Genomic DNA, 11,790 nt, shown 5'->3' with positions numbered 1-11,790 from the left:
TAATTAAAACGTTTTATTTTCAATGTTTTCCCAGTGTAAAAAATCCAAGCTGCTGTAGATTGGACAATGTGTCCATAATTGTATGTTCACATACAGTATATTATCACTTACTGTAATAACCGAGCAGTTTGTCAGACATCAACAACAGTAAAAAAAAAATAATTGACTGTGAATGGACAACAGTGCCACTACCCACACATACCAATGAGCTACATTAAAGCTCGACACCTGTTTCCATTACAGCTGGAGAGAAGCCGATTTGTACATATATCTGGCACGGAGACAGGATTGGCTTTCTCCCAGGGAAAGGTAACGATGCCAAGGCTGCACACAGAGTGCAGCCTTCTGTATGTAATGCTGCCAACCAGCTCGTCAGTAGTAAATACAGCGTGTGTGGTGTATGGGAATGTGAGCCATCTCTTTGTGGTGCTTCTTGGCATAAGGCCACAGGTAAAAGTCGATGACTGCCGAGTTTACGTTGCAGGTCTGTCCGTCTCTCTCCTTCACCAGCTTACACAGACGCTCTTTGATCAGCTCCACAGACCAAATTGAACAACCTCGGATTTCAACCTCTCTTCTGTCCCCTGAACTCAGCAGCTCTCCTGAGGGAAATGGGAGACAAACACATAACACAGAGATATAATACTTGACTAATCCTAAATGATTCATTTATTTATGGACAGAGAAACACATGCACTCCTGTCTCACCCTTGTTCAGCGCCTGCATCAGTGTGTCAGTGTATCGTAGTGCTCCAAGGAAGACGAGAGCCTGAGGGACCCTGTAGTCTGCAAACATGGTGAGCCAGTCCATGTTGATGATGTCCCCCTCTCCTCTGGCCTCCATGACGCCCCAGAAATCTGCCACCAGGATCTGGGCTCGCTTGTACAAAGAGATTCTCTTCCCCTGAAACAAACAATTCTAAAGCTTTCGACTATGTGTATTTAAAATGTTCTTATGCAAAGACAATATCATCGCAACAATACATGGAGTATAATTTGCGTCTGTGTACAAAAAGAGAAATTAAAATGCCCTGGTGTTAAAAACATTACATTTGGAAAAAAAGAATCATTCAGCAATTACATCTGTTTGTTTAAACTATACTTCTACTCTTATGTGACAGTGTTTATCACTATTATGCATTTGCAAGTCTTATGAGTGTTTCTTTGTATAAGCCATTACAGGTTTCTACCTCACTTATAAACACACTTTATATTTATTTAATTTGATTGTATTTAATGTTTGTATGTGTAGGAAATAGATGACAGAAAATGTGGTCCTTTATTATTGCCACACTGTCTTTGGCCAGAAGGTGGAACTCTCACCTCACAAATTATCTTAAGTTATCCAAATGTATACATTTATCTCAGATCACATACAATTTATATATGCTATCAAGATGTTTTATACATTGTGTATTTTTAAAAGGCTATTTATTCAAAGGGTTTACACAGATGTAAATTAAAATAATTCTACATACAATAAATTATAACGATAACGTAATGCATGCCATAGCATTGACACAATTAAACACCTCAGTTGTCAAAGATAACACATTGTATGTTTGTAAATGGACATCTATTCAACAAGAGATTATGATTTAATGCAGTGGTTCTCAAACTTTTTCTGTCAGGCCCCCCCTTTAGAGAAAAAAAAAAAAGTCGGGCCCCCCCAACACAAATAGTCAGGCTCAGTGGCGGCGCCAGAGATGTATTTTGGGGGTGCTGTGGGGTAGCTTGACGTTTCATAGAGGATGCTCTAACATTTAGGGTTTCCCATTAATGTATCGGTCACTACAACACACACACACACACACACACACACACACACACACACACACACACACACACACACACACACACACACACACACACACACACACACACACACACACACACACACACACACACACACACACACACACACACACACACACACACACACACACACACACACACACACACACACACACACACACACACACACACACACACACACACACACACACAACCACACACACACACACACACAACCACCACTTTGAGAACCACTGATTTAATGACTCAAATTGATTATGACACCTGAGATGTAGCTGATGATTTGTCATGTCTCTTAACTACTTCTAAGTAGTTGTATACAATATCAAAGATTGTTTTAGGAAAGATGTGCCTGGCAAACATAAACTTTTATCCACAGATTTCCAAACCTGAAATATTGCTAAATGTTGGCTGTGAAAGCCCTCTAACTCTAACCTCAAAAGTAGCTTCGTCCCTGTAGGAATGGATCTTCTCCACGAGGAGTTCCACCATCTTCCGGGCGTCGTTCCCGGCTCGGCTGATAAAACTCCGGAAGCTTCCGCCGTGTTCCAGCAGCACGCGGCCGCCTTCAGTCAGCACCTTGTTAGTCAGATTCAAATTCATGTATAAATTGAACTATTACGATAAGTGGGAGGTTGAGAGCTGCATGCTTTTCATTTCTATTTGAATACATTTCAGCTAATAATGTAACCCCGATATCCATATTAACTGTATAAGCTTTCAAATCATCTTAGTTTATACAGAGAAAAAGGGCAGACAGGCTTTAAAGTATAACATCCAATCTGTCAGGGAATATGATATGTAAGGTTGGAGTTTCATGTATTATTTTTACTTAAATAAATATGACCACGCAACTACAAACTCGAAGAAAAACTAAATCACACAGACATGATATGATCTTACAGGGAATCTGTATATATAATAATACACTGGTTTGAATTCAGTGAACCTTCTTTGATCAGAGTTAATTGACTAGAGCAGGGGTTCCCAACCTTTTTTCCCAAGAGCCCCCCCAAATGACTCCTGTTGGAAGTTACTCTTCCCCCCCCCCCACACACACACAAGAGGGGGGGGAGGGACGCAACAGTGGTAATTAAAGTTTAAAAGCCTAAAAAATGCTACAACTACTGTCACAAACTGGATGAATGTGAAGTATTTTGTTAAAGGAGGATGAAAGCGTAATTAAAGAGCACTATTGGAGTGACTTTGATGGTTATTGGACTCCGGATTAATTCATTTGGATTCCCGCTGTATGAAGAAATTAAAGGACGGCGCAAGTGGAAACAATTCACAAAGGGATTCAACTGTTTAAAACACATGCTCAAAGTAAGCCGGATTTTGCCGATGTGTTTATGTGGATTAAAAAGTCGTAAATAATCTACAAAATGGAGGAGACCGATCTCATCGGAGCAACTGTGACAAATAATCCAACTAAAACCGGCATGGACAACGATATTTAAAAAAAAAATGCGCTTATCCAGACAAGCCATGGTTTGGACACTTAATGGGCAGAAGAAACATTTCTATTAAAGAAAGAATTATACATGTCTGTCTTTTTATGCCTATAATAGCTACTAACTTGAATTTTTATTTAAATTAATTAATCAATTATTTTTTATATTTTATTGTAATGTAGAGACCAGGCTTTTAGCAACAATCATGTATTGCGTTACAATTATATGTAAAAAAAAAAAAAGTGTAAATATGATATTTGGCCTAAATTATCTGAGGCCTGGCGCACCCCCTGCGATCTTTTGCGCCCCCCCAAGGGTGGCACGCCTCCCAGGTTGGGAACCACTGGACTAGAGGGTTGAGATAATGCATTGTGTTTTTTCTCAACATATCTTCTTGTCTTTGATTGAAAAGCACAGCCTTTGTTTTGTGTTACATAAGTGCTAAGAAGGCTTTCACACAAGTCAAATATTGTGTTTTTGTTAAGTATTACATTTAAGTAACAACACAAGGCTCAAATCCTTGGATCAAAGTTAAATGATTGAAGCAGTTTAAAGATTTTTTGTATGATTGTTACATCATAGTAACCTTGATATTGGACAAGTATGATAAGGCAAGAACCTGGTGGCGTTCCTGAAGCATGGGCATGGGTGTTTCATTGTCTGATCGAAGGACCTGTCCCAACTCCTCCATACTCATCTGGGAAAAGTACTTTGGATCAGTGATGGGTATACCTGTGGACAGGGGTGGAGAAAAGGATTAGAACTATCATCGAGCAAAAATACTCCCTTTCAAGTAAACATCCTGAATAAATAAATGTCCCGAAGGAATATCAGCAAAATTAAAGTACAGTATTCATTACGCAGAATGGCACTTTTCCTGGTTATTTCATAATCATATTCTCTGATATTCCGTTTTAAATCATTAACAAATACATATAAGATCATTTCAATGTTATAGTTTGTCAGTAGAACCAATTTCAGATGCTTTATATGCTGAGTAAGTTATAGTACCGCATCCTATCTGAAAAGCATATGAGATACAGCACATTTTGTATCAGCAAAGTGTTTAGCAAATAAAGCTGTCAGAAAAATGGAGAGGAGTAGAAATGATACTGTTAAAAAGAAAAATGGCAAAACTAAAGTAAAGTACAAATTAATTACAAATAAGTATCTCAAATCTGTGCTTGAGTCAATTTAATTAGTTTCTTTCCATCATTGACTTTGGAGTGGAGGAGCAATTAGATGGACTACTTGTGAAAGAAGACACTTTAGCTACTAAGTTATGAAGATATTTTGTCCTATAATGACAGCAATATAGCTCCACAGCATCCAATTCTCACAAGACCCTCAAAAGACATAATTAGTTCTGAACTCATGCTGTCTCCTGCTGAGATTCACACTTTACAAAGCTACCTGAGCTTTTCTGAGAGAATCTCTTGGAATTATAAGGGCCACAGCGACCACACATTGAGAGCACTATTCCATATGAGACATAATTGATTCATATCCGGAGTCATTCACGCTAATTATGATTGATGCACAGGCAGAGCTACAAGCAATTTCCCAGCAGCCCTAGTTAAAGTAAAGGGCACATATACAATAATTGGTAATAGCAGTGAACAACAAAAGCACACCGAAAAAAAGATATAAAAAAGGGCTTCAATATATATTTCTTTTGATAGGTGAAGCTGCAAACAAAAAAATAAAATATCAAAGATGTCACGTAAGATTGTTAGAGAAGGGCCTCACCTCCTCTTCCTGACATTTCTATCACCTAGAGTGCTGTTTGAAGTATAGTGAGTTTTTTTTCGTGCTGATTCAATGAATCCTACACAAATGTTGCCCACTATAGTAACAGCTACTTAATGATGAATCGCTTCAACTTTGCACTTTGAGAAAGGAGGACAATACGTGTTATTTTAAACATAATTAAAATGCTGTTATAACTTTCATTCAACCAAAAAAAAAATTCACCTTCCTCCATAGCCCTGGCGATGGCAGCACAAAGGGTCATGTAGCCCGTGTACGTGGTCCCTTTATAGGTTACCTCACATTGTTGAGTTTGTTCCTCGGGCCAAAAGGAGAAGTTCATGGTGTCTATCACAAACACCCAGTTCAAGGCCTGCAATGTTAAAAACACAATATATCAAAAGAGCTGGCAAAAGCTAAAGGCCAAGCAAGCAGGCAGTCACTGTACAAAAAAGCAATACATAAATGAAAACAAATGTCTTTTCAAATATTGCTATGCTTTGAAAGCCTTCATTTTGTAAGGATAGACTTTTCCATCATGGGATGTACGTGTGTAGACACAGATGATTTTCATAACGGCCTCTTATTCATGAATGGTCAGTCATTATTAAATTAGGATAAATAGAATTCTGGCTTCAGATTGCTGAATCCCCATCTCAATTTGTTCGTGAATAGGAATAGTGTAACTGAAGTGAAATTCATGCAGTGGTGGAGGACCCGATCCTTTACTTAGATGAAAGTAGATGTATCCTTAAAATACTCCTTTACAAGTATAAGTACTATAATAAATGTTACTTAAGTATTATTATAAGCATAATAAAACCCGTACCACCTGTCACTTTACCAATGCAGTAATACTATTCCCACCAATCAAAATGTTTTAAGGTACCATGTGATTAATTCTAATGTCAACTAATAATCTATTATCTGGGGGCCTGGCTATTGAGACTCCCCTGGTCAGAGGTGGGTACTGGAGCCAATGGATTGGCCTTCTTCCAGCCACTGGCAGTCAGATTGTCAGTGTGGCGCAGGTTGAAGAGCATCTCGGCCACCTTCTGCACTCCTTCCTCCTCCACGAACACATCCCGACTCCGCTCTGCTATGAACTGTCCAGATTCACGGGGAAACAGAGGGGGCTCCATGACAGAAACTATACTACTGTGTGTAAACACACACACACACACACACACACACACACACACACACACACACACACACACACACACACACACACACACACACACACACACACACACACACACACACACACACACACACACACACACACACACACACACACACACACACACACACACACACACACACACACACACACACACACACACACACACACACACACACACACACACACACACACACACACACACACGTAAATGTAAACACATTCCCCAGATCTTCCATAAATGAGAGGAGAAGAATATAAAATAATGATATTTTTTGACAGATAAAACACCGGTTTGATTAGAATTCTTCGTGCACTTTTCTAGCAAACACATTACAGACTTCAGTAGGAACTTCTAAGAGCTTGCATGGGTGGGTGCAGGGGGAGATCTGAAAGCCAGTGCCCTTTTCATACGGAAGCACCAATATCCTACATCCCTGGGGAAGTGCCATTTTCAAAATAATCTCCCAACTTTATTCAATAATTCAGTGTGAAATACAAGATTGAATATGCAACAACCAGTCGATTAATCTTTTAATCAATCAACCTTATACATTTTGAGATTTAATTCCTTTCTCTGTTTTTGGAGATGGGACAAAACAAGAGCAGTTCTTTTTTAATAGAGTCAGTGCTGTTTTTTAATCTCCCTTTACATGTTTTTTTTGGGGACTTTATTCTCATGTAGGCACTGTTGAACTAAGCAGAGCGCACAAAACATAAAAGCCCAGCACACAGGACCAACCCCATTAACAAAATAAAAAAACAAACAACAACAAAAAATTACATCCTTCACTCTCTCAACCTTTAAAAGCTGAATTGTTCTTTTCCAATGTCCAATGGCTGCTGTGTTAATGTTTTCCCTTTCAGACTGATATAACAGTGGCCTCCTGAGTAAAATCCATGTTCACTGCTCTTTCAGTTGTGAGTCACATTACACTCTCATAACTCAAATGACCAAATTGTGTGATGTTTCTTCATGTAAAAACTCTTGACGTGGTTAATGAGATAACTGAACGACCAAAGTGCATAGGGAGTAACTGACAGTAAAGTTGTCACCACGACCACAGACACTACGAAGATTTCACTCCGTGGATTGTTTTTTCGACCAAGACGACAATTAATGTGATTCATCATTCATGACATGTTTTAACTTAACTTACCGATGAATGCAGTGAAAGTATACTGCAATCCCTTGTTGTGTCGAGTTTCCACTACCGTGTTTGAAGCTCTTAACCAATCAGAGCTTCCGTTATGACTTCATCACAGACTGGTAAACCAATCATAGACGGCCAACAGCTGGACCCGACACGCCCCCTAGACGACACGCCCACCTGACACGACGGTGGCTGAGAGACATTTGATACCGTACATGGCAGATTAAAAACGAATTGCAAATGTTATTGTAGCATTTTAAGCAACAATTAGGCAAATTAATTAAAAACCTAGTCTATCCGTTTGAGACACAACAGTATTGCTTTAAGCACAAATCATGTTGTCTATTTAATAAATTAAAACAAAAAGGGGGCTTAGTAAACTTTATTTACATTTTTTAGTAGGCCTACATATAAAATAGGTAATAATGAGATCATCTATTAATTATGTTTGTCTAACTGCTACACATGTATTTATACACAAATGTAGATATTTATGTATCTAAATATACAATAATCTAAATATAGTTGTCAAAGGTTTTAAGATATACATAATCACATCATGGGGTCATTAAGGTTTCAAACAGGTTCTAAGGTAGGCCTACTATAACATGAAAACATGATTTTTAAAACTAATGTCTGAATCTCACATTAGCGTTGTTGATATGGGCTGGACACCCCTTCACAATGATCATCATTGACTTTTTTTTAGACCAAATTAGGTGGGCCAGTCAGGCCACTAATGAGCTCAATAATTCACATTTATTATTATTACTTTATAAATTAAGAGTATAGGGGTATATTACAAAACCTTTGAAGGAATCTTCATGCATTCTGAATGTTTCTGTACTTTAAAAACAGGCATCATGGCTCAAGATCCTGTTTTTGTTTAAGATTATACATACTAATTTGTGAATTTAACATCCATATTCACTCTTCAAAACTGAAACAACTAAAAAAATATTTTTAATGCATTGCAGGCCTAAAGCTCAACGTCAGTGACCTATATTTTAATTTCTTCCATCAAACTTTAAAAATGGAAAACAGCACGTTTTAAAGATTTTATCTTTAAAGAAACAAAATATCAACTTTGAACAGAAGGGTTTAAAAACACGTTTTTAATGCAAATAAAATTGAAACATAAACCTATTTGTCATATCAAAATTTACTTTTATTGTCTGCGTGAAAGGCACAGTAGGCTGAGCGAATACATATCAACATTCAAAAATTAAAAAGTCGTACAATACCATGCGCTACTGTCTAGGATTAAGTATGATGAGACTTTTCAGCCCGTGACCGCCAAACTAACAGTGCCAGAGACTGGCGACCCCCGACGGGATAGCAGTGGCGGACTGGCCATCTGGAAGTTCGGGACGGATCTCGATGGGCCGGATACCGGAGTGGGCCGTTCGGACGATGTGGGCTGATCGGAGAAGTCACTAGCACCGCTGTTAACTGCTCGCTCAGTTAGCATACACATATATATATATATATTATTTATGTATTCCATTCCTTTAAATTGAATATTTAAAATACAAATTAGCTAAACAGCCAAATCGACAAACAACCGAGAACCTAAACAGTATGTAATTATATCTAAAACCACAAGACGTTAATTACCTGTACTCGGTGCGCCATATTGTCTGTTCTCTGTAAAACTCCATAAAGGCTTCTCAATTCCCTAATTTCCCCTCCTCGACTCCTATCCTCGTGACTTAGTCCCGCCCACAGGAGATGCGAGCGGAGGACTCGAGGAGTATGGCGTTATATTTGTGCCTCTATCCTGAGCACGCAATGAAACATGTTGAGCATAGAAAATGCGATTGAGCGCGCACTTGAACATGTTTGAGCACAGAGAAATATATTTTCTCTCATAAAAATCCTGAAAAAAAAAAGAACAAAAATAACAAAAAAATTGAAATGAATTTTGTTAATATACCTAGATTGCCTACTCAAAGTCATGTATTATATTATTGAGTCAATCATATAATACATTAACCATGCTTTACCTGAACCTCATCATGAGAGGACGGCAGCAATGTAATTTCCCGTGTTCAGTGAATGCAACAGAGGCAAGGCCCCAGACCAACCAGAGAGTTGAATGGAAATAAACATCTGTCTTATCGGCTGACAGGTACCTAGCTTGTGAGCAGTGAAAATGTTTAAAATAAACTGTCAGTCGGACTCAGTTTTTGAAGATGGACATAAGAACATTTGTTCTTAAAAAATCGACAATTCTCAAGTGGTGGCTCACACAACAACCACAGAGCCACCACTTGAACCAGGTGAACAAGGTATGTAAATGTCAGTAAGCTTCCAAGTTATGCGAACATGTAAGCAAAGCATGAATTACAGCTACGTTGACGTTACTTTGAATCACGGGGGTAAGCTAAACTGTTAGCAAGTAGCTATAGCTAGCCAGATATATTAAATAAACACTTTGTCATACAATCTAAATGTTATGTTTTTTAGCGTAACCTGGTGATTTCAAAGAAAAATGTTGACTTACTGGTCGACATGAAGCTAGAAGCTAACTTACAGTACACAGTTGATCCTGAGTCCTGTCAGTTAAAGTGTTTCATAGTTAGCTTAGCTAAGCATCAACCTAGCACTGAAATATGTGGATGTTATGTGACAGTATTTCTGAGAAAAGTCAGCTGAAAGTGCAACTGCTTTACGTGTCGACAGCATGTTTGAACGTATTTGTAGCAGTAAATGTGGCTGTTTGGCCACTGACGTTGCCATAACAACTGAATTTAAATGTGCAACCTCTTTTTGTGACAGATTTTTGCATGAAATTATAATTCTTCTGAAGGATATTCCTATTGACAGCTAGTTTCTATGTGAACATTATGAGATGGACATCCAGAGAGAATAAATGAAAATCAGTTATGAAATACTATATGACAAAACAAGAATACAGTTTAAAAGGAGAGTGATTTGTAAAATATCCATAAAGAAAAATCTGTTTGCAGTTCTGTTTCATATGGGGGTTGAGAGATGTATTTATAGATCTCTTAATTTTGCTCTCAAAGTGCACCAGATTGATGCTTTTAACTTCAATATTTAAAAAAAAATCTTCCCGGGGGAGCATGCCCCCGGACCCCCCTAGAGGAGGTTAGGACCACGGCGTCTACATGCTTATTTATACAATATGTGTGCTTATACTAACATCATAAGACAAAAGTTGATTCCGTGTTGTGTGTAGTGAGAACGCGCTAGAGCGAGGGGGGCCCCAAGCCAAAGCTCTCTTAGGGCCCCCAAAAGTCTAGGGCCGGCCCTGTTCAATGTTAACTATTTGTGCAGATAGCACATCAGGTAGAAAAGATCGCCGATGCTAATGTAGCATTAGCATTTCTCCACAGGGGGCATTCGGGCTTAAACGGTGTATTATAGAATGATCACAACGGTGTGACAGTAGGCCTACTCTTCAAAGGGTTCACGAAATAGGACTACTACTCTTACGGTTTAACATTTTGGCTTACTTAATGTTACTTCATGTTAAGGCTAATATAAATTACAAGGCTAAGCCTGTAATGCTAACTAACGTGCTTGCTACTAGCTAGGTAGCTAACTTGACCCTTTCACTCCTGGACCTTTCATCAGACAGGAAGCGAAAGAACGAGCAAGATCCATTGCTGGTATGATTACAACCTGGCACAAAGCAAACAGGCATCTTGTTAAAGTTATTTTATCAATCTCTTATATTTAGTGGAGGAAAACAATGACATCACTTACGCGACTGGGATTTGTAGTCTTTCTCGTTGCGTATTTTTCATAGTCTTATATTTCAACAGTTTTACGACAAACTGTGACTTTTTTGATTGACAAACATCATAGCCTGTGTAATTCGTGGCAACGAGATCGAAAAATAATCTCTCTCCCCATTGACTTCATTACATAATTTTTCCGAAGAAATAAGGTCCAATGGGGCGGAACCAGTACAAATACGATATTATAAATGTTCTAGGTCGGTTAACGCCGCGAATGGTAAACTTTTGGCGATGCTATCAATCGAGTAACAACCAATTTAACATTGTTTGATGCCACCTACCACGTGGTTGTCAGGTTTTCAAGATGTTGCACTGGATTGGTCGACTGAGAAAAAGATCGGTGACCATTTTTTTATAACGGATTATAGAATAAATGAAATACATGTGTATGTAGATTTGTCAAACATTTGCAGATTCCAGCTAATGTAATGTTAAGTGTTGCCGCTGGTTTTTCTTATACAGTAGGCCTATGTTAGTTTTGGACAAAGCATTTTACAGAAGGCACCTTGACCTTTTTGCAGACATGTTTTTTGTAAATCACTTTGTCCAAAACATTTTTATAGAGATAAACAGATAATAAAAATTATTGATAGTCGTAGTTTTAAGTAAAAAAACAAATGCAACGGCAGATGGACTCTCGCCTATAACAACAACCACGTACGTTT

At 38.3% G+C, this 11,790-nt stretch overlaps 1 protein-coding gene across 4 annotated transcripts; it reads right to left on the bottom strand.

The window, feature by feature from the left end:
- Window positions 1–11,755, bottom strand: qng1 (Q-nucleotide N-glycosylase 1). 4 transcript variants are annotated; one of them, XM_079686426.1, is made up of 7 exons: window positions 11,407–11,755; window positions 5,975–6,176; window positions 5,244–5,394; window positions 3,889–4,001; window positions 2,251–2,394; window positions 709–904; window positions 1–602 (listed from the first exon to the last, which is right to left on the bottom strand). In XM_079686426.1, the coding sequence occupies exons 2-7, from the start codon at window positions 6,158–6,160 to the stop codon at window positions 373–375; spliced, it is 1,020 nt and encodes a 339-aa protein (XP_079542552.1). In that variant the 5' UTR covers window positions 6,161–6,176; window positions 11,407–11,755; the 3' UTR covers window positions 1–372. The 4 variants fall into 4 exon arrangements, with proteins under 4 accessions (XP_079542552.1, XP_079542550.1, XP_079542551.1 ...); XM_079686424.1 differs by lacking the exon at window positions 11,407–11,755 and adding an exon at window positions 7,362–7,497; XM_079686425.1 differs by lacking the exon at window positions 11,407–11,755 and adding an exon at window positions 7,362–7,478 and having other exon boundaries at window positions 5,975–6,173.
- Window positions 11,756–11,790: the final 35 nt, after the last annotated feature.

Source organism: Notothenia rossii (genome assembly GCF_949606895.1).
Source record: "Notothenia rossii genome assembly, chromosome: 6".
NCBI classification, from domain to species: domain Eukaryota; kingdom Metazoa; phylum Chordata; class Actinopteri; order Perciformes; family Nototheniidae; genus Notothenia; species Notothenia rossii.
Note: the sequence above shows the minus strand (reverse complement) of the source record. Positions and strands in the feature narration are given on the sequence as shown.